The following is a 27,645-nucleotide window of genomic DNA, read 5'->3' as shown; positions in this document are numbered from 1 at the left end:
GTAATAAAGGAATGGTACCAGTACTATACTGTTTACAGCAGGGCCTGTTTTTGTCTAGCATCTCTCCTCCCCATTGAGTGCAGCAATGAAAACATTGTTGCAAGTGATCTTTTTATATGGACACCAAAGGGCTAGTTGCTAACAGTGTCTTTTGACATTGAATCCTTTCTTTATGTCACATATGCATTAGATGCTTCTGCTGAACACGGCAACAATGATTTCATGGCAATGCACTACACTGAGAGCCTGGAAATACTAAATATGGAACATCTAGATACTCCTACGCCAGACTTCTGAAACAGAAAGATATCTGGGGCTGTAGCAGTGATTTGCTTCAAACACAAATTACTTAATTTAATGTGACATTAGTCACTTACAGCAGAGTGCGGAGGATGAACTAAACAGCAACTAGAATACACTACAGTACTGGAGAAATATATATGCTGTACTTCCAACACATTAAAAATGTCTGTTGGTTTGAAATATACAAAAAAAATTGCATATGCAATATGTTGGCAAATGGAGCAGGGTAGTATACCCCCCCCCCCCCGCCTGCCCTCCAGCTGACCATCAACTGCTCTCTATGGCTGCTACCATAATCTCTTTTACTTTAAAGTCGTTGGTACTATCCCCCAAGGCTGGGACCACACCAGGGGTGAGTCAGGAAGGAGACTGGTAAATACTTTGGCTACCACAACAATCATAAGGTTTCGGGTTGTCAATTACAGAAAGTGTGAGCAAATCTGCACAAAGATGAGTAGAGTACGCTTTTTTAAATTAATGCCAGAAAGGCATTCTACCTTCCAAAACTATCAGTATCACATATGTTAGGTGCAGGACCTCAGACATTGTATTTTTTACCCCCAACCCAAATACATATACAAAAACACACAGTCTCCTGGTCTGATTATGTAAGCCTTGTAGCAAAATTGACCACCAATACCTCTAATGATCAAGAGCAGAAGACGAAGAAAGATGGTTCTCTGCAGAAGTCATTGAGCTAAATATAAAATTCTTCCTCATGTGAATATTTTATTCATTTGCCAGCTAAAGTATAACAAATACATAATTTTTCACAAATAAAGTTATTTAGAGAGATTTTTGTAATATTTATTAAACTAGTGAGAAATGATCATTGATATGTAGCCCAGACAAATTATTTGGATTCAAATAATTGCCCAAATGCTGAAAGTTTCTGAATAGGATGGGACCAATATGGCTAACACATGCTTACCTATCCTAGGATAAAGGCAATTGTGTGTTTGCCATGGTACAACAGAAGGTATTCCAATTGCTAGAGATTAGGGAAAGATATCTTGTGCAAGGACTGGACAGGCAGTCCCCGCTAAGCAGTGAGTGGCTTTATAGCTGATATCTATACAAACAGCCTAGTTCTTTCTAAGAGGCATGTAATATTGTAGCTGGAATCGGTGCATGTGCGGAAGCAGATGTACATCAGTGGCCAAAAAGGGAGTCTTAGGAGAAACAATAAAGTAAGGATGCCTCCTGGCTAGCTGGACCACGTTCTTCTGTGGCCAGCTTCGCTTATGCGGACTGAATGGGCCAGTCAGCTTGAGAGAGAGGTAATAAAAACTAAGTGAACAATGTAGAAACATTATATAACATTTTATGTTATAGTAAGGATTTTAATACAACTTTCCTGCACCATACTGTTTCGTCCTCCACCCTCACCCCATAAAACTAGTGGTATAAAACAACCGTAAAGTCAGTGACACAACCAGTAACACACTCGCCTTAGCTGCAGAAAGCTATAGGTTCTATTCCCACACCAGGTAAATCAACTGCTAACACTATAGTGTAGCATAGGATACTGCAGTCCTCCGTATGAAATGTTAAACCTTGGCCCCATCTGCTCCAGATCCCATGGCACCTACTGAAAAAAGTGAGGGATGATCTGCGATACCCTAGCCAAACTTTATCTATTAATATAAATAGCACATCGGGTCTCCTCTTCAGGTTGGAACAAACCCGGTCAACAAAGAAATACGTAAAGAAAAACATCCTATTATTTCAATGCTCGGCTCCCTTAACTTGTTGTCTTAAAAGTCAACCAGCACTTCAGGATACTGTACCTCAACTGCTGTTTAGGGCCATTTACTATAGCTGCAGCCAGTGCTGTTGCTGATCCTGACTTTAGGCGATTTCCTCACGTCAAGTAACACCCACCAACATTCACTTCCAGATTAACTCCTGGCATACACTGTTACAAATCAGGAGTCGAATTCTGTAATGCTATAACAAACTCAACAACTGCCAACAAAGTAGCATTTCTTATCCTCAAAAATAGTTCCTGGATCCCACCTTTACCCACAGCACCTGGATTAATACTACAAGCATTCACTTAGAATACATTTCAGATAAAATAAAACCAGAATACCGCAATCTGTCCTTTTCAACTCATGACCAAGCGCGTCAAGACGATCTCATAAATATTGTTTACGTATTGTGAATATTCATCACGCAGACTCGCGTCACTTTAGGGAGTGGTCAGGTAGTGGCAGTGGGCGGGGTTTGCTACTGCGCATCCGTGGGGTACTAAGACTACATTACACCGATAAGGCAGACCGAGTTTTTCATCTGGGTTGTGACTGCTCATTTAGAATCGGAATCAGGTAACTCCTCGTACTAATACATCTTCTTCGGTTAACAGACGGGGAAGAAAAGGGCAGAAGCATCTTCTTCCTGCCAATAACTGCTGTATGAAGGATTAATGGTTTTGGCTTGCATCGGGTTGTGAGCAGACGTCTCTTGTTTTTCCGTTAGAAATCCAGCAAGCGGCATTATCACTCACTGGGTGTCGCAAGAGCAAAGACTAAATAAATAACTAATGGACTAGCAACTGCAGAGACATTGGGATATAATCCACCCAACCACATTCAGTGAATCTGACATTCCAGGGGTAATACCTCCACACACGCCTCTCACTGCAGGACCTTTCCTCATCACCATCACTGCCATCTTTTTTGCATTTTTATCTGACATAGACTGTAAACTCTGCAGCATCATGGTGGTTTTTAATGGTATGTTAAAGATCCGAATCAGGGAGGCACTGGACCTGAAACCCACTGCTTGGTCTTTGCGGCATGCAGTGGGCTCACGGCCACAAACCTTCCTCCTTGACCCTTATATTGCACTCAACGTAGATGACTCCCGCATTGGACAAACCTCCACCAGGCAGAAGACAAACAGCCCCTCCTGGAATGATGAGTTTGTCACTGATGTCTGCAATGGCAGGAAGATAGAGCTAGCAGTTTTTCATGATGCCCCAATCGGCTATGATGACTTTGTGGCCAACTGCACTATCCAGTTTGAAGACCTGCTGCAGAACGGTAGCCGCCACTATGAGGACTGGGTAAGCTGAGCTCTACTATGTTTGGGTCTCTCCTTCTCTTCCTCTGCGTGAGGAGGAACTCGGGATTCCTATCAGATTTTTCTTTCCGTACCCCACATGGTTTACTGCACTAAAATTGGTACAGCTGTTAGCTGGAACCTACTGTCCACTCTGTGTGTGTGTGTGTGACTGACTGGAGGGTGGGCACAGCCCAGCTGTACTGCAGCCACAACAATTGCAAAGTTATGTTGCATGATTTCTTGACATGTAACTGTACCTTATCCCTTGTGTGTATCTAAGCTGATATAAAAATTGAAAATACCTTTTCTGGCCCAGAAATGGAGAAGAAGGTATGTCCTTATTGGTTCTCCTGGATGGATGTAAGGAGGGCACAGGGTGTACTGGTGCTAGCACAGATATGACTGGTATCCTTAGAATGTAGCTAGATCTTGCAGGAGGATGACAGTTAACTAAAAATTAGAACTGTTACCTTTAGAGACACACAAAGTGCATGTGAGCCTTTATGCTTCTGTGTGTATGCTGGGCAGTAAGACAGCTGGGGAGAAGCATTACTTTCCTAGACAGCAGAAGGTTGAAGGATTGCCATGAGGTTATATTACACTGTTCTCATAAATTAAAACTATTTTCTCTGGAGACTGATGACATGATTTGTTCTGACTACTGTGCTTGACTTTGGTCTTAATCTGATCTGACTGCACTGCTTATTACATTAAGCATGGACTTTGGCCAGAATCACAGCCCTGCTGGGTTGGAGTGGACATGCTTTCTCATGTTTACTTATTTCTGCATATATTCCAAGATTTATAGTGTATAGGCCAGATAGTGAGTTTGGTTTTATTGCTGAATAATGTATAATAATTCATGTTTTTATATTTGGTAGGAGTCACACTCTGTATCCATCTTCCTCCAATTTTAAGAGTAAACAGGATATTTATAACATAGGTAGGATCTCTTTATGATTCCAGTAGTTGCCAGATGGAAAAATATATTTGTTAAAAATATTTGTCAGTTTGGATGTTTATGTACAGATCAAATTAGGATATTTTGAAATAAAATGACCGTCACATGTGTGAGTCAGACAGCTTGTTTGACAGCCAGTAGCCAAACTGACCACAGGTTCATAAAGTCCATTTAAGTGTAACTAAGTTTGTTTCCGGAGAACAGCAGCAAGATCATACATTTGTAGGTAGTAGTATGTTACTCATTGGTAGTTGGTAGATGATGCCAGGGAAATGACAACTGTGAACTAGTCAAATGTCACAACCTTAACAGTTGTGCAGCTGGCTGATGTTGGAACTGTAACAGATCTATGAACTTGTAATATTAGCCCAATTGTAGAACTAAGTTTCTGTACTACCAGATTTGTGTAGGAAAAGTGATTAGCAGTTACGCTGTGTAGCAAAATTGCACAGGTCCTCTTTTGCAGAATTTGTATGGTTTTAACATTGGAAATGACTGTGGTTGTCCAGATAGTAACCACTATGCAAATATTTTAGTAAGGGTTGTGTCAGAATCAACAGAGAGCAAAGCTGTGCATTAACTGACTCTAGCACAATGCATTTAAGTGTAGCAGGGCGTATAGCTTATGAAAGTGGCTTCCTATGTCTGCCTGTTACTGATAATAGAATGACAATATTATTGAACTTGCTTCTTAATTTGGGTCTCTTGTGGTTGGATGTCTGTATTCATGCATAGAGCTGGCAACTTTGATAATAAACCCCAGTCCACTGAGGCTGCCTTGGAAATGAGAAGTGCTGTGGCACTGTTTCTGTTGGCATCAGAAGTGGCTTGGCTGCACAGAACATGTTTAGTAGGTTTGTTGGTTGAGGTAGAAAAAGGTATAATGTCTGTCCAAGTTACTGTCTTTCTTTGAGGTGGAGTGGGAGTTGGTTTGAAAATGATAACAGGCATACATATTCTCCAAGAGCTAAGGGTCAAGAAAATGTTAGGCATGATTTTTCAAAATGGAGGAATGGTAGTTGATAATGTCATATCTGCTTGTAATGTAGTTGCACTAGGTCGTTGTGGCCTGTAATGTAGTGCTTACTTTGATGTTGGGGGGGGGGGGGCTGTTGAGCTTTAGGTTTGAAGGAAAGCCCCAAAATACTGAGATTGTGTATGGTGAAAAAGGAATAATCCTGAACCACAAAGGGTAGTAAAAAAAAAACACAACCCCAGCATATGTCAAATATACTATGTTAAATTATTTTATATAGAGCTGTAGTACTTCATACAGTGCAATCCTATACAGATCTTTGACTAGTTTGTTTTCTGAACTGTGTACTTAGGAAAGGTAACATGTACTACTGATTTGTAATAAGGAATAGTGCATATGCACAAATTCTCACTGTATTACATTTTTGCTTTGAACCTTTAATTGGTAAACAGAGGTGTTGGTATCTAGAGCATAAATTTGAATGATAACATTACAGTGTAATGTAAACAAATTTGTTGTTTGTTTATGCGGATTTACTTAATTTTAAGTGCAGTTTTACTTTAAATTTGAATGTGAAATGGCTAATCAGATTGTTATAAACATAAATGTATAACTAACATGATTTTGAAAGTAATGTTTGCTTTTATTAGAAAAAAAATTCTCATTTCAGGCTGAAAACATGGCAGAGTCGTCAAGATGTGGTTGTATGTTTGAGAATTTTTGCAGTGTACCTAATACAGAAGGAGCATGCTAGGATGCAGCATTCGGTACAAAATGTGAAGCTCTTTGCTTACCTTTTTTCTGCCGTAGCAGTGGTATCATGTCCTGCCATTCTTCAATCACATCATCTAACAGCAGCACATGTAACAGACTTGGGGAAAGCCTTAGTAGGGTCATGTGATCCATTCCATCACGTTTTCCCATTTTTTTTCCTGGTAGCACTAATCTAGAAAAAGGACAGCATTTCCTGGTAGCACTAATCTAGAAAAAGGACAGCATTTCCCTCTGTAGCAGTCAGCCTTTTTGAGTGCCCTGTTCTCCTCGTGCTGACTTGATAGTACTAGTCACTGCTCAGTTGTATTGTCTGTGTTCATAGCGTAAGTGTCTGTTTCACTTTCATAATGATTACAGTTTTTGGGTATATTGATAATTTGGGGTGTAACCACTGTAAAATTACAAAAAAAAAGTGACTGATACATTTTTGGCCACTTGCATGGAGTAGTAAAATCCACAGAAGAACGCAAAGAACCACTTCAGGAACTGCAACAAAAATTCTTTATTAAAGATGAGTGCGTTCGTCTTGTGACCTACAGGGCTTCATCAGATACTATTCTTGTTATTTACATTCGTTTAAATATCCTTCGTAGTATCACACTATCTAAAGGCCATTCTTGTCTTCTCCCTTTTAAAGCAACACAGACTTGTACATAGTTACATTATGAAGACTTAATATAAAATCACTTGCATGGAGTCACAGAGGGAGATTTCATTAAATTAATTTTTAGCTTCAAGCTGACTTTCGGCTAGCCTGATTTTTTTTATATAGCTGCATTTCTAATTTCTCTCTCTTTTTTGACCTCTTTGTGCAGTGCTTCAGTTGAATTATTCTAGAAGGAATAAATCATTAGTCACTTTTTGCATCCATAAAACAAAAGACACACTGAAGGAACAACCATTTGGCACAGCAGTAGCTGATTAGCGCTTCTTGTTCCATTAGCATGTGCTGAGGAATGAGCCAAGGAGCATTCTGAGCATCAGGGGGGGGTGAGCTGGGAAAAGTATGTTTTTGGATGCTTTTCCTCACTGGGCAGTAGCTCGCCATATGGTTATACTGTAGACATGATAACAACATTTCATAACATTTTGCAAAAGTGATAAGAAATGCAGCAGCTTTTCCAAAGTACCTCCTGTGCTTGTGTTTACTGCACTTGAAGACTGGATCTGTAGTATACTCAGTAGACTTTGTAGTTACTGGCCGAATAACACAAAGCTCTTCTTTTTGTAGCTTGCTAACAATATTGCTTGCTGCAGTCCCATGCACTGTTGCCAAGAGGTAGAGTTGTAATCTTGAACCTTTTGTGCTAATGTTAAAGGATGGGTGACTTTTATATAGACCTGGAGCTTAAACCAAGACAAACATACACTACATAACTATTTAACATAGTTCATAAATGAAATAGCAGAGCACCTGATGCATGACATACATGGGACACTGCTTATAGCTTCTAAGAAACTGTCACAAGTCCTTTCTGGTTCTGAATTTGTCGATTACAAAATTGACTGGAGTGTGGTTATACAGAATCCATTTCAAGAGTTCATTTTAGCACAAATTAGCAGTATATGCAGTTGTAGAACAGGTAGGTACCCATGTGAATGATCCAGAATTCCTTCTTAATGATTCTCTGAGCAAAAGCAATATAGAGATGCTGTGGAATGACAGGTTTTACCTGCTACACTGCACTAAAGAATTCATTTTTTTCTACGGCCGTTTACCACATAAAAGCAAATTCTGTACTATAAGTTCAAACCACATTCAGTGAGTATATTGCAGGGTGTAATTTTGATTAATTAGGAATAATGCATAACAGTACAGATTACGTGTAGCTATAACCTGGGAAATGTTTCATTTGTTAAATGGCAGACATAAATAAATGCAAATAGCATGTAGGGGAACATGCCCCTTTTGAGAGATGAAGATTAATCTAAGAGTTGTCACATTTATAGATGACTGCATGGTATTCAAGGTATAACCACTGTGATGAACCAGTATTTGCTGCCATCTTTGGCTATATCTATGTATGTGAAGGGTAGCATAGTTTGCTGTGTTTGTGTATGCTACTGGGAGAATGCAACAAAAGTAATGGAAACAATGCCTTGGATAAATGTATTGAAAGGTTGTTCATTGCAAAGTGAACCATGCAAGATTTTTTGAAACCAGCCAGATGCAGTGTTTTAGATTACTGGCATCATTGTCATAATTTAGGGCAGTAGGGACAATAGAGTTCTAGCAAAAATAGAGAGCATATTGTAAACTATGGCATTTGGACGCGTCTTGTGAGGTAGGAAGGGTGTGAAAGGGTGTATGGGGGTGGAATTAACTCTCACACTTGCTTCAGTGCTGCAGCCTCTGATGGAGTCTTAGTAGACTGATGTGCACAACATTCCTACCCCCAGCACATGGTCATAACCCTGAATTAGTGGTGCTGAGTAGCAGTTTGTGTGTGTGTCTTATGCATGCACATAGGCTTGCAGGAACTACATTTTGGAAAGCACGCAGGAACTACATTACTACATTTTGGAAAGCACGCAAGAACTACATTTTGGAAAGCACAATCTGTACGTATGCATAAGCTCAATCAAATGGTTCCTTGGTATCACAGCAACCGAATCAAGTAGTGCATCTCTCCTATGTAGTATTTTAAAATGAATGTTGTATGTGTGGTTTTCTATTTGTTTTTGAAATTAAAACACTAGAATATGCCATTGACTGAAAATGCTTGTACTTTAATTATCGTGTGTAGTTGGTGGTTTTCTACATGCATAATTTTGAGTTGAAGAAGAAAGTCATCAAATGCAAAGGAAAGAGGTCAATAAGGATAGCACCATTGCTATCCCAATACTAGGAAGGGATGGCATTTCAAACAGTACATGTGAAACCTAGGACAGAGGAGTATGCCTCAGCCAGCGTCACTAAACACAACTCTTTGTGCTGTTCAAACAGACTGGTACTTCCAAAAAGAGGTGTGCATGATTCCAGTGCCTTTTACTGGAGACTGAGTTCTGCTGCTAGCGTAACGTCAGATCAAGGAGATGAAGTCCCCCGTGATGAGTAATGGTGCTTTTGTCTAAGCTGTGAGTGCAATTAAGATAGGTACAGAAGTATAGCAGTAGATGCCTGCATAAGCCCACACGCTGTGATGATGACAGAGTTCGCAGAACTGGATATCATTATAAATGCTGGGGTTTCTGCTTTAGCTGGCAGAAATCATAAAAGTGTGTACATGCAAGTTTAATTGTAACTGGGAATGGAGTCTTGACTTTCATGCTTGCAGCAATCTGCTGTACGCTGGAGAGAAGGACTAGGACTTCCACACTAGAATTTGAGTGTGTACGTGGGTTGGGGTGGGTGAGCAGGGTGCATCTGCTGTTCTGGGAGTTAATAATTCAGCTTCACTGAAATGGGGCTGGTTGTTTTGATAATCTGTTTCCTCCTTGGATGGTGATAGTTGTTGTTTGTATTTGGTAATTGGGTAGTTGTGTAGAGTTCAGCTTTCTGATGAATTCCCTTTTGCAGGAAAGGCCTGTATGCCTTAACTAGTCATTCCAGTACAAAACAGTGTAAGAAAAGACAAAAATAGGAGTTAATACCTTTAATTGTTGGTTTGTTCATTTGCCAGGTTGGTGGACTGCACTGCACCTTAACCCCTTTCCTGTTACAGCTTAAGCCAAAGGCAGTCATAGTTATGCAAACAATTATCACTACATTATAATGTATTGTATAAAAGTGCAGAAAATGTTTTCACTGCGAGGTTACAGTGAGCATAACTGCAGGCATTAATAACGAAACCTGTATAATATTGTTTATATTCTGGCATTGTATTCTGCCATGTGATGAACACTATATGTTTAGGCATTTTATAATGGATTACTGTAATCAGTTAAAAATGTGGTTGCTGTGTTAAATGGTTTTAACTTTGGAGTAGAGATTCCTATCCATTTTTGCAATTTATTCAAAGTGTACTTGTAAAAGGTACATCCAGTTCCTCTGTGGCAAGAGCTTGAAGGAAATATTATAGTGAGCAAATTTTTTAGGGATAATGCTATTAGAATATCAGTAAGATTTTGTGAATTTGTCTCAGTTTATCTCTGCTCTTAGATTATTGATGCAGAAAATCATAGTATCTTGTTGAACTGCAGACTGACTTTTTGTAGGTTGTGAGGCTTATTTACATAGCCTTTGAACAGCAATTAAAACACCAAGGTATTAAAAACATGTATTTCACTTCTGTATTCCTATGCATAGCATAGATTAGGTACTGTCGGTCTGAAGCAGTCTTCTTAGCTCTACATCCCTTGTCCGATTGTTGTCAAAGATAGAGATAGTCTTAACTTTTGCACTGTTATATATATATATATATATATATATATATATATTATATTAACTTTTGTACTAATATGTAATTATGGATTTTCAAAAGAAGGCTCTTATATTAAATTGTGCAAAACAACCCTGCCTCTGTATTATCTTACTATTTTGTTCTCAGTGTCTGTTTTCCATTCATTACCACGACATTCCATTTTCTTCACAAACCTTTCCTCTTGATACAATATCTCCACGGCATAACTTGTCTTCTGCTACCCAGAGTGTGTTTGTGTTGATGGACCTATACAAAGTGCAGTCCGCTAATAAGAGCTAAAAAGGAGAATATGCTCATAGATGAGTACAGCTGAATGTCTTTTAGATAAGTGGGGACATTTTCAACATGAGTCATAACATCTGAACTGTTTAACATTATATTTAATGGGTATTTGTAAAAACATATTTCAATCACTAAGCTATGTATAGTGGCACCACCATTTATTTACTCTTTCTTTTTGGACACAAGTGACAGTATTTCAGCAGTCATTGTCTGTCTTCTTTCTCTGCTACCTCAAAGCTGTTAATCACACAACCGGCAAATGGAAAATGTGTAACACAAATCACTTTGATGATAAAAGTTTTGCTTTTAAAATATTTCATACACCATCCAAAGTGCAAACTAAAACTCCTTCAAGTGAAACATCCTGTTTCCCTCCCCTCAGTATGTCGTGTTCTTTTACAGTTGCAAGAGTTGTTAAGTCTTGAGAAAGTAAAAACTATACACGTGTGTGTGTGTGTGTGTGTATATATATATATATATATATATATATATATATATATATATAAATACATCTGTATATATACATACACACACACACATATGTATACATGCATATATATATGTGTGTGTGTGTGGGTTTGTTTGTTTTTGTCTTTCGGCTTTTCCCGGTTAGGGGTTGCCACAGCGGAACTCCGGTCCGCTAATGATTGGCAGTAGATTTTTACGTGCTGGCTTGCCGGGCCTAACGCACAACCTATGTAAATATATGTATATATACACATGTATGCATGCATATATATATGTGTGTGTGTGTGTGTGTGTGTGTGTGTGTTTATGTATGTATATATATATATATATATATATATATATATATATATATATATATATATATACATATACACACACACAAATATACATGTGTGTGTGTGCCTCAACTGCTGAAGTCATTGATTTTTTTCACCCTGTTGCATATTTTAATATTTCTTTTTTTATGATGTACATAGTTAAAAACAGTGAGTTGAAGTAATTTATTCCTGAGGTCATACCACTTGTGTAGGCCTACAATTCCCCTTGCTGTTCTGTTGGTACATAGGTTCTGTAGGCAGTTAAAGCACCTGTGATGAACTGTTGACAGATTAAATGTTGTTTCTGTGTCATGGTAAGCAGTGTTAAGCCTATGAGCCATAGACCTGTAGCATAATGCACCCTAAAACTTCGACATTACAAAAGCCATCTTGCGCCTGCTGCTACATTCTTTTGAACTCTGCAACTTTCACTGTAGATAGTAATTGCATAACAGAGAGAAACGCTGAGGAAGTCTGCATCCACATTACCTTTTTATCCAGTGTCTTGCTTCTCTGCAGCAATTTGTGGGAGAGACTGCAACAGTCTCACTGACTTATTGCATCTCTTTCATCTTTGAGTTGTATCGAGGAAGTAAGGCTTTCAGCCTCTGTATAACGTAGTTGCTTCTTTTGTCTGCTAGTAACAACTGTAATGTGTCAGATGTTATTGTTTTTTTGCTCTTGCTTGAATAGGAAATACAGAGGTGGTGCCTACGTCATAGAAAAATGTGCTTGTTGCACCATTGTATAAAGCTTGTGTGTGTGTTAGGGGTCAGTTGATTTTGACCTTTCTGGTTGTTAGCTCAGGGGATTAATACTTTGAGCTGTTAGTAAGCCACTTAGGCACAGGGTTTGATTCTCTCCACCTTCTTTGGCCTTTAGTGTGACTCTGAGCAAGTCAGTTAACCACACAGTACTCCCACATTGCTCTTGAAAAAGCGCAGTGTTTCCAGTGGGCTTTCCTGGTCAACAAATAGATGAAATTAAATAAATGACCTAGTCGGCCTTAACAGGTTTGATTGCTATAACTTGTTTTATAAATGTGTGTGTGTGTGTGTGTGTGTGTATATGTATGTATGTATGTATACATATATATATATATATATATATATATATATATATATATATATATAATTCTTGGTTACACGAACGTGCAATGAACCGTTAAGGAACACAGATGCCGAAGTACACTATAGTAGGGAAATGGAATTGGTATATTTAAGTAGGGTGTGTGTGGGACAGCCCGCCACATGAGGGGTGCAAGGGGGCTTGCCCCCCCCTGCAAAAACAATGTTACTGTGTTCTTTATCGGTTTGTTGAACCGTTGTTCGCAGAAGTGCACTTTCGCGTAACCACGGGTCTACTGTTTATATTCGAAGAAGTGAGTTTTCGAATATATACAGCAGACCTATATATATATGTGTGTGTGTGTGTGTGTGTGTGTGTGTGTGTGTGTGTGTGTGTATATATATATATATATATATATATATATATATATATATATAAATATATATATACATATATATAATGTGTGTGTGTATATGTGTATATCTAGCTGTATCTGTCTATATATATATATATATATATATATATATATATATATATATATATATATATATATGTGTGTGTATTTATTATTTATCTAAACCATACTTTTTTTTTTTTTTTGGTGAGTTGTTGATTATCTAAATCACATCTCATCTAAATGTACCTTAAAATAAAGAAATGCACCTTTCAGGTGAGAGCTTTCTGAACACATCTGAGACCAGTAGAGCAGGACATCGGTTGAGAACATTTTTTGGCTTGGCTCTACTTGAAGCAGTTGCTTGGTGGTTAGAGCGAAATGGTTTCCTTTTGCAGTTTGCTAACCAGAACCCCACCATACATTCGCACTTGATTTGACTGAATAGCAGTAGTCTTGCAAAAGGGTTCTTCTAAGGTAAGGTGTGGGACAGGGCCAGGGCTGTGGTTAGCATGTATCAGTAAGATGGTATGGGTGGGTTGTCTTAACATGACTGGCTTCATGTTCCTTCAGGTACCACTTTTCTAAATTTTTCTGATTCGTAGGTTGCCGTACAGCTGAGGTTTTCCGCTAATGGGAACGTCAGCTTGGGGGTGGGGGTCTCACTGCCTGAGCTGCATGGTGATGAGGCAATCCAAGTAAATGGCTAATGCAAATTTGCTTTGTGGTCTCCCCATGAAATGTCCGCAACTCGCATTTTGCAAAGGTGAGGCCATTGTAAGTACTTTGGGTGTATATTTATTTTTGCAGACGATGTTAGAGAACATCAGCATCTTTTATCAAAGTAATTATGATAGACATTCTGGGGGCAGTCAGTATAGGCTTGTCTTCCTTCTTAGTGTTGGAGCTAGGATCATAGAAGAGATTGGGTTCTCACAGTTAGTGTTTCACTTCAGCTGTTAGCATGCATTCTAGGACATGAGGGGTTCAAGGAGGATCTTTGAATATATTTGCATAAGTAGTATCACAGGTTGTATGTTGGGATCTACAAATCAGGATGTGGTAGTTGTAGCCGACTGTCTTAGTCTAAGAAGGGCTTGATTCATTGAATTCTGTCCTGTTCAGTTTGTCTTGTAGGACAGCAGTACTTTGTACTCATCAACATTATCACTGCGTTCTTCAGGACATGAGGTGGCGGAGTCGTTTTGTCATTGCCTGTTGCTCCTGCAACATAACAACTTTATTTGTTTCAGTACTCCGTCTGTGTGAGTAGCACACGGACACACTGTAGGAAGATCTAAACTGCCCAACATGCTAAATGGGCCTTGCTCTAAGTTTTGCTGAACTGGAAAATAACTTGCTGTACAATTGCAAGCACCCTTCCTTACTTTGAAGCACTGCCTGTTGTATGGCAAAGTTTAAGTGAATTCTTCTAAAGTGAATGTATTGCTCTTCAGTGAAAAAAATCTCAGATGGGTTTCCACCTCCATTGACTGAGTTTTAGCTCCTGGTTAGAAAACTAACACACATTTGGATACAAACGTAAAAAGCTGTCTAGGATCACTGTCCTACTCTGTTGTCCTTTTCCTCAGTAGCTTTCTTTTGTAACGCACACCAGCTGAATTCTGTCTTAAATATTCATGTGAGTGTGATACTACAAAATAATTCTGTAACATTCCTTTATCAAACAATGGCTTAAGTGCCTTACTAGCTAAATGTATTCCTCTGGTTATGTTCTGCAGAAAGGCTTACATGGTGACAGAGCATTTACTTCATAGTACTGTCACCTCTAAAATAATGTTCCACAGAATATGTACCTTTCATGTGATCTTACAGACACTAAGGCCACTAGAGCTGGGCCTTGGTTGAGGACATTTTTTTTTTGGCTGGGCTGTACTTGAAGCACTTGCTTGGTGGTTAGAGATAGCTTGCTGATTTATCTCCATGTTTGTTGAATTGTTTTATTTTTCCTTTTAATTATATGATTTTTTTTAATTCTTTTTATCAGTTTTTCTTCTCTCTCTCTCTCTATATATATATATATATATATATATATATATATATAGCAGTGTAACAATGTTAAATGTGGTTTACTTACATAATGTTGTTGATAAGTAACACAGTACAGATAATTGGAATTGAAGTGATTCCTTACCAGTATCACCATTAGAGTCCCAAACTGACCTGAAAATATATGTATAATTAACCTTTTAGTTAAAGTGACTCAGCGGATCATCAATATTAGACATTACTCTTCCAAATTGCATATAGATGTGCATGTCATAAGGTGTGTTCGTGTGTGACACATGATAGACTGGCATTATGCCCAGGATTCCTGCCTTGTGCTCATTGAGTGCTGGGATAAACTTTGACTCTGCATGATCCAAAACTGGAAAAAGTAGGTATTCAGAGAATAACTGTATAAAGAAATCAAGTCAGATACAAGGCCTTGTGCCTTTTGAAAAAAATCACGTCATTTGTCAAGCAGTGACTATTGCTTTCCTGTTCCAAGTGGCCATTTGGGGAGGGAGTTCTTCTGAGGTTACTCTGAAAAGGAGGGAGGTCAAAGTCTGTCTTCTGCTGAAAGCCGAAGGGTTAGAAGCTAGACTTTGATTCATTGACTCCTAAGCTAAGATTTGTTCATATGAATCTAGGTATATTTTGGGAGTAGGAAGGATTTCTGGCAGACCTAGTGTTACCACCAGTCATTTGAATAGAAGAAGGATGTGTGTACCAAGCAGAATCATAGCTGGTGTAGTTGGTGCCAGGTGCCTCTCCCAGACCCCTTCAATACTATGATGGGAAGCCAAAAAAAGCAATAAATAAATAAAAGTTCATTCTCTGATCTGGTAATTCCTATCACCGGAGAAGCACTGGGTCCTGATATCCTCAACACTGGAGGAGCACCGCGTCCTGATATCCTCATCACTGGAGAAGCACTGGGTCCTGATGTCCTCAACACTAAGCCATTGAACTCTAGGTTAAAACCGGGATCCACCTCTGATGGACCTTTTGCATATCTGCAAAATGAATGGCATCAGAATGACTAGATCCAAGGATTTAAATTTTGCTTGTAACATAAATAAGACATGTTAGCAAGGCAGATGTGTGTCTCAGAGAATCCCATGCTCTGGAAAAGGCTTTCCATCTGTGTGAAGCAGAGTCCATCCCTAACCCTATTTAGGTTTAACCTTGACCAGTGGATAGGTAACTGGAAATTCACCCGAGGTCTCTGATACACAGGCACAGTCAGTAATGCCTAATCTAACATACCACCCCCACATTAACTAAAGTAGCCCCTCCTAATAAATAGGACACAGTTGGGTTAGACTGCATGGCTAGTCTAATAAAGGCCCTCGTGGGCATTAGTCTAGTATATAACTAGGAACCTATGAGTATCAGATAGTCCTGATTACCAGCTAAATCTTGGAACTTTTTGTTTCAGTCTCTAATTGACCATCAAACTGCCTTCTTTCTTCACTCTTTTGGCATATTCACCCCCCCCCCAAAGTCCATTCACCCCTGCTGGTAGCAAGTGTTGAGGACTGGGGATGACTGTGGACATGTGGGTTATAGTCTGGGCTTTATACCTTTATGCCAGTTAGATAAGGTCAGGAAGTGACCAGCCTTATGGACTAAAACATTATTTTTGCAGTGCTGTTTACACTGCTCCAGAGTTAAAACCATTTAATGCTGTAACCGTGCTCTTGTAATGCTGTAGAGTGGTTGGAAACGAGTTTGACTTCTCTTATGGCAACAGATTGCATGTGTCTTCCCTTCCTATATGTTGCCCTTTTTGTTATATTTTGCCTGTTTCTCACGTTGTTTCGGCAGAGGTTTACATTGATCGTGTTGTTTATATTGGCTATAGGGCAGTGTTAAATCTTCTTTTATGAGGGGTTCTTTGTTCAGTTGCCACTCCTTCAACAAACATACCACTGCTGCCAGTACATTTCGCTACTTCTCTTTTTTGATAGGCTGCTCTCAATTTACTGTGCGAATCCTTAACTTTTTATATTCCCGTGGCCCATTTCACTTTTTTGTAGTACTGTTGCCATTATCCTGAATTCCTGAGATCTTCCTGTTACATTGTCAGTGCTGTGCTGTTCTGTTACTCTAAAAGAATTATGCAAAATTAGTCTGTTCCTATTATCATTCACTTCACCACAGTTGTCATTCTTTGAACATGAGAATTGCATTTGCAAACAGAAAAAAACACAGGCTAGGTCGCACAAATACCCAAAGAAATGACAGGGATTTTGAGGGAGAGTGACAACCAGCCAGCCTTTGAGTTTATTTGATTTGCTGCTGTCTTCTGCCTGATTCATTTGAGTCTGTGTTGCAGTGACTACAAAAGGAGGAAGAAAAAGGGTGTGACTTCACATTTTGCCTTTATTTATTTTACATTCACTCCCACTCCTGGGTCTTCATTTGACACAGAATACAACTTCTTCCTGTCACACCCGCAGCTGTCATCCTCCCACTTAACTCACTTGCTGCCTTGGAGAACTTTCTGTCACTTTTCCTTGGGATTCCCCAAGGATTTATTTTTTGTCATAGTTACAACTGCACTACCAAGACTGCAGCTTCCTTTTCAGTCTCTTCCCCGCCTGTACGCTTCTCAGTCTTACCTGGACAAGTAATCTCCGGCACCTTTTATTTTCTGTAACATGTGCACCTTGTCACAGTGTAAACTGCTCTCATTTTAAACTGAAATTCTGTATTAGTTTGGTTTTGGCCTAATTCTCTCTCCCTGCTTCTTTTTGTTATTTTTAAGTGGTCTGGCACACATGGGCCCATTTTGGGCAATGATCTGTTACACTAAACAAGATAGAAGCAAACAGATACAGCGTTTCCAGCAATGAAATGTTTGGTGTAACAGTAAATTATATATTTTTATTTTCAGTCAAAGGCTATTTATGGACATTTAAATGTCATAGTAATGTGCCAGCAACCAGTATATACAGTTTTGCAGTAGTAGTTCACAAGACAGGAGATCCCTGTGCACCATCCGATACCTGTGTGCAGCTGAAAGCAAGTGGACATTGCAATTCTAATGCTTTTACATCTGCCCCTTATCAAACTCAGTAGCAATGATACACGTTTTAAACTGACTGGAGAACTGACAGATGGTAGGACAAATAGATACTAACTGGCACTGAATTACAGTTTTGAGTCCAGTTATGTAGAATACTAGAGACTATATCTTGAAACAGACTTTTACACAAATGTGCTTTTCCCTGATGGCAATTTTTTGAAAAAGGTAAATTAAGTCAGCTGATGTAGAACTTTATAGGAGTGAGAAATCCTTCCACTTTGTAAATCTGTCTTTAAATCACACCATGTACAGTCGTCGCCAATAAATTTTGCTGTAGCCTAAATAAAAACATACCTCATCTCACTATAATGTTGTACAATTAATGTCACTTTTTCCTTTCACACATTTAATAACAGAGCTCTGCTTGTACCATTGCTGCAGTCCTATGTAACACATGTTCATGCATTTTGTCTAAAAACTTTTACTTAGCCAGTGTGTGTACCCTACAGTTAAACATGCTGCTGTGAACGTCCCTTAACATAAACTACCTTTTTTTGTTTCACCCAGCATGTCTGTTCATATTATGTACAGTGTGTTTCCTTTTGGTCTTCATGACGTTTCTGTCCTGCGTAGTACTGTATATTTCTGTTATGTATCATCCCCTGTACCTTTAGTTACTATTACTTCCTTTCCTTGCATGTGGGTATACTTGATTGTTAGTTATCCATTTTGTGTTATAGCAAACACAAGTAGACAATTTTAAACAATGTCTGATACTTGTTTCTCTTGTGCTGTGGGCAAGCCCAATATATATAATTAGTTTATGTAAAGGAACACCATGGTTTTTACTATGCCTTTGCTAAGCGTACACATGAAGGCCCAGTTTGTAGTTCATGTTATCTCGTGGTACACTGAACTGTAAAATTCACTATACCAAGGGAGCTTATCTGCAAATGTATCCCCTGTAAATGGGTATTGCCTAGCAGTGACTACAAATGGAGTGTAAATATAAATAACAAACCATGTTAACTGTAATATTATGTGGTTGCTCTGCATGCTTACTCTGAAGTAGTCACCCAACATTCTCCAGACTATACATAGGGCCTTAAAAATATGACCAAGCGTAAAAAAGTAGAATCCAAGGACAAGTTCTTTTTTTTTTTTGTGTGTTTTATCTCTTACTGTGAAATGTAATATTTTATGTAGTAAGATGCTCGGAGAGAAAAACGCACCTGCAGTCGTCACAAGGTATTGTGGGAATTGTGCTGATTTCCCATAAGTAACAACGATTTCTGTATTGCACTGCAAACGCAAGTTAAAAATAATATCAGAAATAAACATGTTTCGTTGATGTAGAAACTTCTTAAGACTTCTAGAGACTGGACAGAAATCTTTTACATGAAAAACCTTCACATTCTGTTTGCACTGCCTTTGGATGCTGCTAGCCTTAACATGTTTGTGTTTGATTCTTTTGTTTTTGCTATTATCAGGTGTTCCTAAATACCGTATATACTAAAGGTATTTTGTACTTCCTGTCTTGTGCCTCGGTGAAGTTTTGTAGTTGCTGTTTGCAGTTCCATTTGACTTTTTACCTCTGTATGCCTCCTTCACATGTCTCTCTCCTGGGTAGTTAGGATTCATAAAATTATTGTACGCTGTTTAAGTATGGTTCTGTGGGAAAATCTAGAATGTTTGGTGCTTGCTGAGTAAGCCTGCTATGTATTGTGTAAGTCTGCCAATAGGACACAGTTCAGAAAGTTTGGTCGGCACTGCCCAAATCTAGTGCACACTGTTAGATGTCCCACCTTAACAATAATAATGTGCAAAGATTTGAAGAAAGCCCAGTAATATGTTTTTAATGCAGTCACTACATGTGAGTGGCAGTACACTCTTACAGCTTACTCCACTTTTTATTCCCCCTTATACATCTCAACTGCCCCTGAGTGTACAGAATGTCTCTGATTTTGCCTCATAGTCTATCCCTGTCACTCATAAAATTCTTGATTTTCTGGTAAATCTTTGAGGATTACAGTCATTCAGTAATGCCAGACATTACTAGTTTCATATGTACTGTTCAGGAGATGCATGCTGATGCAAAACCTGTTGTTTTATTACCATTTTAGGTGAATTAGAGTAATTTTTAAAAAATTGTCCCTGATTTTGGGCCTTTGTCCCAACTTTATGTTTGGCCTTATCCTGGATTCTTGAACAAACAAATTGAGAGCTGTGACCCCCCCCCTTTGTTAAAAGACTGATAAATTATTAATTGATTTCATTTGTACTTCCTGACCCGTACTGATTTTTTTTTCTCATATGAATATAGGCAAGACGATGTCATTTGATGTGCAGGTGGGTGACTGTACAAGGTGTTGAATTCAAATTAAATGGGAAAATTAACAGAACACTTAATTTCTTGTATGTTTAATAATAATCCTACATCTTCCTCTTAAGCATACAATAACAGGCATTATTTAACCCCAAAAGTCTGACTGACTGTGCCATTCTGTAGTGTAGCGGGATAAAACCCTGACTAAGACTCATGCAACCCGAGATCGATTAATGACCTGAGTGATTAATGGAGCCAGCAGGGTAGATGGGCATGTTCATATTGTTGGGGGAGGGTTCATACTGATGGTGATGAGATCTTTCATCATAGTCTTGGTAGAAGGTAATACTCGAAAGGATTTGCTGGGCATGTAGGATGGCCAGGGTGGAGTGGTTGCTGTAGGACTCACCTCATTGCCCCCCCCCCCCCACACACACACACACATTTAAGTAGTGTGAGTGTGCTAGTGGGACGAAGGATCCAATAAAAAGTCTGATGCACACAGAGAATAATGCTGCCTTTGCAGTTCAATACAGAAATTGTTGGTAGTTTGTAAATTCCTGAATACAGTGTTGGAAACTCCTGGTGTCCTGTCTGCAGTGTGATACTCAAACAATCTGGAAATATATCACTGATTATTAAGTATATTTCTTGGCATTTTAACGTTTCAGAGTTCTGCATTGTCTTTATTCTGCCTGACTAAGTTATTTTATATATTTTCTATCATTGTTTTCTGTTTCTCATCTGTCCTGAAACTGTTTTTTCAGCCTTCCCCCACCCTATTCTTGTGGTGGTGTAGTTGGTGGCTTTGCAGTTCCCCACCTCTACTGTAAATTTGATCTGGGACACCCCTCCCAGTCTGGTGTTCACTCTACTTAATACAGAGAGAACATTTGAGAAGGCCAACCCATTTAGGTTCTTAACCTTGAATTTTTTCTTCCTCTCTCCTTGCAAGTTACTAAAAACAAAATTGCACTTTATTTTGCTTTTGCCTCTTCTTAAAAGTACTCAATTGTATTTATTCTGCTCCATTTATTACTGTTTGGTAGTAGCCTGATTAAATTGTAACTGTTACTCTAAGCCTTTTGGTTTAAGCACTTGGGCTCCAGACCAGTTGTTTTACATTAAGAGGCTCCAGACCAGTTGTTTTACATTAAGAAGGTTTGTGGTCTGCACTGTTGTGGCAGGACAGGTAGTTTACATCCTTCTATGTTGGGAATTACTGATTGAAGGCTCAATGTCTGTTATTCTAAAAGTGTATTACGTCTGAATAAAGCACTTCGGCTTCAGGCCAGTTATTTTTCATTAAGAAGGTTTGTGGTCTGCACTCTTGTGGGAGGAGATGCTAGATTCTGCCCTTCTGAGCTGGGAATTTCTGGTTAAAGGCTTATTGTGCCTGCTTATTTGAACTGTTTCTTTCTGAAATTGGTGCGCATTGGTTGCTGTAGCATAGACTAGATTCAGGCATCCTGAATCTAGTTTTGTTTGTATAACTTGAGCACTAATCCAGGCCATCTCTTTTGGAGAAGGTTCCCCTGCACCCTAGTGGCAGGAGTGCGCAGTTGGAACTTGTCTGATTGAAGACTGCTGGAACAGGGCTCAGTTTTGAGCTTTTTTTACTGGTTAATTGGGTAATTTGTTTAAATCAGTTTGCTCGTTTTCTATTGTTCTATAAAAAATTGCACTTTATTCATCTGCTTTTACTCTATTTGTGTTTCTTCCTACTCTATTTTGTTTTTGCTGCTTGTTCTTAAAAGTACTTAATTGCATTTATTCTGCTGCATTTATTACTGCTTGTTAGTAGCCTGACTAAATTGTAGCTATTATTCTAAACCTTTGGTTGAAGCACTTGGGCTTCAGACCAGTTGTTTTACATTAAGAAGGTTTGGTCTGCACAGTTGTGGCAGGACAGATAGCTTACTTCCTTCTAAGTTGGGAGTTGCTGATTGAAGGCTTAGTGTCTGTTATTCTAAAAGTGTATTAGTTCTGGTTTAAGCACTTGGGCTTTGGGCCAGTTATTTTACATTAAGAAGGTGTGGTCTGCACTCTTGTGGGAGGAGAGGGTAGATTCTGCCCTTCTGAGCTGGGAGTTTCTGGTTAAAGGCTTATTGTGCGTGCTTATTTGAACTGTTTCTTGCTGAAATTGGTATGCCTTGTTTGCTGTAGCATAGACTAAATTCAGACCTGCTGAATCTAGCTTTGTTTGTATAACTTGAGCACTAATCCAGACAATCCTTTTTTTTTTTTTTTTGAGAAGGTTCCCCTGCACCCTAGTGGCAGGAGTGTGCAGTTAAAATTTGTCTGATTGAAGACTGCTGGAACGGGGCTCAGTTTTTAGCTTTTTATTGGTTAATTTGTTTAAATCAGTTTTCTCATTTGCTACTGTTATATTTAAAAAAAAAAAAAAATATATATATATATATATATATATATATATATATATATATATATATATATATATATATATAAACACATACACACTTTATGCATCACCGCTTAGTTATGGTTGAACTATTCCCGGCACCATAAAGTCTGGTGTTCAAATTTTCCTAGCCAGTTTTTTAGTTTTAGCACTAAAATCTGTTTCTTTGAGCTCAGCACTTGTTCAGAACTCATTGTAAGCACTAAATAAGCTACAAATTACTACAGCACTCAACTTTCCTCACTTGTCTAGAGGAAAACAGTTTTTAATACTTAATAAATAAGCACCTATCCAGGCATGTGTAAGGGTCAGCTCCCGGTGTTTTCTCCTGTCTACCTGATGAATCTGGGCATCTTGGGGCAATGCAGCAATTGCCTCATATACACAGACAACCCTCTCCTCCTACCACCCAGCACTACAATTTGTGAGAGATGCACTTAAACTGGAAGCAAAGCTGTCTTCACCCAAGACTGGGCTAGACAGTCAAGAGGAGAAGGTAAACACTTGCACCACACCACACTCATCACATAGTCCTTCGAAACCTACACCACCAAAACACACGCATAGAAACACGGAGCACACACCTACACACTAGTCATAGGTGACTTTGTAGTCAGGCACACTGATGTTCCACTCACCATGCTAAACAAGGAGAAAGTTACTGTCAGCTGCCTGTCGGGTGCCAGGATCCGCCACATAACGCATGCACTCAAGTCACTCCACAACACGTACAAATATGACTCTGTCATTGTCCATGTTGGTGTGAATGACCTGAGACGTACCTCCCTGGACTACATGAAAAGAGACATGGAAGAGCTCTCTGATCTTGTAGCCCAGGCAGGTATGACCCTAGCCCTGAGTAGCATCCTGCCATCACCCAGAATGATACCACAGTACAAGGACAAAATGACTGACTTCAACAATTGGCTAAGCTTCTGGTGGCATTTAAGGGGATCCAGTATCTGTCTGCCTGGGATGACATGATCGACAGACCACGATGCTTTGCCAAAGATGGCCTGCACCTGTCTCCCGTGGGATTTTGGATATTGGCTAAGGCTCTTGCCACCCCTAGTGGCTTTTTTAGGCAAAGTTCAAATGACAAATTCACCACCTTAACAGGTACAAGCAAGCAAAATCTGAGGGTAATGCTACTCAATGCTAGAAGTCTAAACCTCAAAATGCATTCACTCGAGGCACTCCTTAAAATGCAGAACATCGACTTCTGTGCAGTGACAGATACCTAGTTCAAGGCTCCAGAGAGCACCCCTGCATTACGAGGCTATAATTCATACCACACCTTTCGGCCACCTAACCTGGACTGAAACACTAAAGGTGGAGGCGTGTCCATATTCATTAAGGATATCCACACCTCCAGGCTAGTTGCTCAGCATAATGCGTCTGAGATTATCCAAGTGCAACTAACTCTGGGCAAGACTATGCCCCAGGATTCCCACTACTCATTTCTTGATACACTGGAAAATATTAGGGTACAACCCAACACCCTATTAATGGACCATTTCAACTACCCCACCATTAACTGTGAAAACTACTTATGTACCAACTCTTTTGCTTGACGTTTTCTGGAATTCATAAATTCCAATGCCTTGGATCAACTTATCCACACCCCCACCAGGGGCAGTGATATCCTAGACCTGGTCATTGCCAACATGGGTGACTGGTGTTCCACACCAGAGGTCAATTCCTCGTTGGTCAGATCCGACCACAGGCTAATCACCCTAGAGATCCACATCCCACCCCCATTAGGGAAACCACCGTAAAAAATTTCTCCAAAGCCAACTTCATGCTTCTTAAGACAGAAGTGGCAAACTTCACGATACCCATGCAGACAGACAATAGAGGTACGACTGCTGAATCCTATACAGATGCACTTTGTAAGCACTTACACGAGTGCATGGATCGTGCTATCCCTAACAGAATCAAGATGCTATCCTCCAAAAAAAAGGAAGCTAATCTGGTGGTCCCCTGCCATAAACAAACTCTACAACAGTAGAAAGAAACATCCCATGATTGGAGGAACTCCCTGTTCAGCCTCAGTAAGAAGCTGCGATCCCTCAAAATCCTCCAAAGCTAGTTACGAAAACAAAATCGCCACTGATTCTAAGAATCTCAATGGCAACACTCAGATCTGCTCTGAGTTACAGCACAGTGGCACTAAATATACAGAACCAACTGATTTTGCCAACATCCTGGCAGATAGGTTCAGTGCTAACTTTACCCCCCTCTCACCCCCTAAAGGACCCATCTCTATGCTGGAAGAATGCAAAGTTCCTGTAATCACAGCTGCACAGGTAAAAACCACACTGTCCAAAGCCAAGAACACAGCATCCATGGGACCAGACAACATCCCCGGCTGCGTTCTACACGAACTGCAGAATGAACTGGCACCCCACGTAAGCACCATGTTCAATCATAGCCTTACCTCAGGCTTTGTGCCCACTGAATGGCGCACAGCAACGGTTATCCCACTCCACAAAGAGGGAGCCACCACGGACCCAGGGAACTATCACCCCATTAGCCTAACGAGCCTGGTCTGCAAGGGCATGGAACATATCATCATGGATCTTATACACAAAGACATTGGTAATCTCCAAACTCTGGACCCCACCCAGTTCTGGTTTGTAAAAGGTAGATCCATGTCTCCTAAACCTGATAGACTTCTTTGAAGCAGTTACCAAAGCCGTAGATGAGGGTAAGGTGGTTCACACAGCCTATATAGATCTCGCCAAGGCTTTTGGCACCATCCCCACTCTGGAATTATAGATAAACTCGAAAACGAAAGCCAGGGTACCTTTTTGACTAGGCTTATATAGGCTCTAGGGCCAATAGCCTAGTACCTACCTATGAACTTACAGAAAATCAGTACAATTCCCACAATACCCTGTGATGACTGCAGGTGCATTTTTCTCTTCGAGCAGATACCAGGTCTTTTTCCTCTCCAGGACACTATCAACTTTCTCTTCTCACTCTGTTGGGTAGTCCCATCCAGGGGGATATTTTTGGGTTAACACTGATCTCCAGCACCCCTTCTCTGCCTGCCATCAGCCTCAAAATCTGGGGGTAGTGCTACATTTGGGGCTCAGAACATTGAGGGGTGCCTGGCAGCTGTTACTCAAGTTATACCACCAGGGTCAAAAAGAGTAAAAAGTCTGATTGCAGCCAAAATGTATGTATGTTGGCTGTGATCAGTGGTAATGTGGTTAGACATTTTGTGTTCCCTTTCATTACAATTGAAAACTGATACATAGTCTCTCCATTTCTTATTTTGCCAGTCCTGTTATCACTGACCACAAGACTTGTTGAACAAATTGATCATAGTCTCCAGTTGTAGGTCAAATTTTATCACTAATTACGCAATTAATATTTGATGTTAAATGCATCAGCAGTGAAAAACTTTCCCACCTAGGTAATGTCAGCTCTCTGCATATTATTGTAACACTATTAGCCATGAAAGATTTGATACTGATTGCATTTTCTGTTGTACCTGTTTAACTGGTCTGAAGTACCTGTTGTACTTTCACCTCTTTGCCTAAATTGTATCACTATTATCTCTGTAAGATTTTGTACTGTTTTTGTATTTTCTTTGCCAACTGTCTAATTTGTTTTGTGTTATTTGTGGACCTTTTCTCCCTGGGCCTCCATGGAAAGTGGGTCTTGTACCCAGTCAGTCTTAAACAAATGCCAAACAAATATATAAATAAATAAATTATGAAGTTAAATTCAGTGGAACTGCAGATGCTGTTCACAGTTGCGCATTGAATGACATAAGCACATCAAACACTTGCATAATGCTTGTGAAAAATGTATTAAAATGAGCAAAAATGTATTAAAATGAGCAAAAAACTGATCAGAAACCATTGTGCAAATACTCATACTTCATTTCTGAAAGGATTACCTGGAATGGTGAAGTGAAGAATGAAGTGGGTGCTTGTTTTTGTATCTGTATTTATTTTCCTGATCCCTCTGCTGACCATCCTGCACTACACCCCTCTGGCCACTCAGTTGACTAATTTTTTCCCCCGACTGTAATAGCCCTGTCGCCTATTTGTTCTCCAGGGTGAGAGCTGAGCAAACTGGGAGTGTTCACCTGTACATCATTCATTGGGACCCCCAGCTAACCCCAACCCACAGTGGCTTGAGTGTTTTATGGTTGCTACACACACAGGGTGCATGGATGCTTCTGCACATGCTGACCCCTGAATGTAAGCAGCACATGCTGACCAGTTTCATTGGTGAGGACAGTATACCTGCATTACTGCAAGTTTCACTAATGCATCAAACAAACTGAGCCAACACCCCCCCAGGATGACTAGCTGAACCAACCCCCCCCCCCCAGGATGACTAGGTTGGTATCTCTTGCTTTCTTTCCTACCTTTTCTGTCTAGTCCCACCAGCAGCTATGCTGTTAGTCAAACACAGGTATTCAGAGCTGTTGTGAGGGATTCATCCTTAAAAGCCATGTCTCCAGGCTGATGTAAATATATTTGCTTAGAATACCTTTCAGTGTTTTCTGAGTTGTTGAAATTTAACCTCTTGTTCATAACTTTAACAACAAGTAACTTGGTCAGTGTATATAGAAGCATAGTCATGTCTGTCCTTTACTTTTAAACCTATAACTTATTCTCTCAAGTCTTTCTTGTCCTTTTGCTGTTCATGTGTAACCAGCCTAGATTAAGAGTTAGAGTCTCTCTGCATAGCTGTTTTTGTATTTAGTAACACATTTTATTCTGTATTTTTTTGTTATCTAGGCAGCGGTGTGCTGTTACTAGGTCTCTCATATGTAGCATTCACACTTGTCTGTGTGTATAGTGTGTTAAAGTGTTGTGATAATGTGCAGACGGAAATACTTTGGATGCGATTCAATG

At 39.5% G+C, this 27,645-nt stretch overlaps 1 protein-coding gene across 1 annotated transcript in view; it reads left to right on the top strand.

Annotated features, from left to right (window-relative positions):
- Positions 1 to 2,572: 2,572 nt before the first annotated feature.
- The window catches only part of PRKCE (protein kinase C epsilon), a 3,007,622-nt gene continuing 2,982,549 nt past the window's right edge, over positions 2,573 to 27,645 (top strand). Inside the window, exon 1 of the mRNA XM_044059920.1 lies at positions 2,573 to 3,373. Within this exon, the coding sequence (XP_043915855.1) occupies positions 3,026 to 3,373 (348 nt within the window). The 5' untranslated portion in view covers positions 2,573 to 3,025. The remainder of the gene's footprint in view (positions 3,374 to 27,645) is intronic.

This window comes from Protopterus annectens, chromosome 1.part0 (assembly GCF_019279795.1).
Source record: "Protopterus annectens isolate FY-2018-M chromosome 1.part0, PAN1.0, whole genome shotgun sequence".
NCBI classification, from domain to species: Eukaryota; Metazoa; Chordata; order Ceratodontiformes; family Protopteridae; genus Protopterus; species Protopterus annectens.
This window is presented reverse-complemented; position numbering and strand designations above follow the sequence as displayed.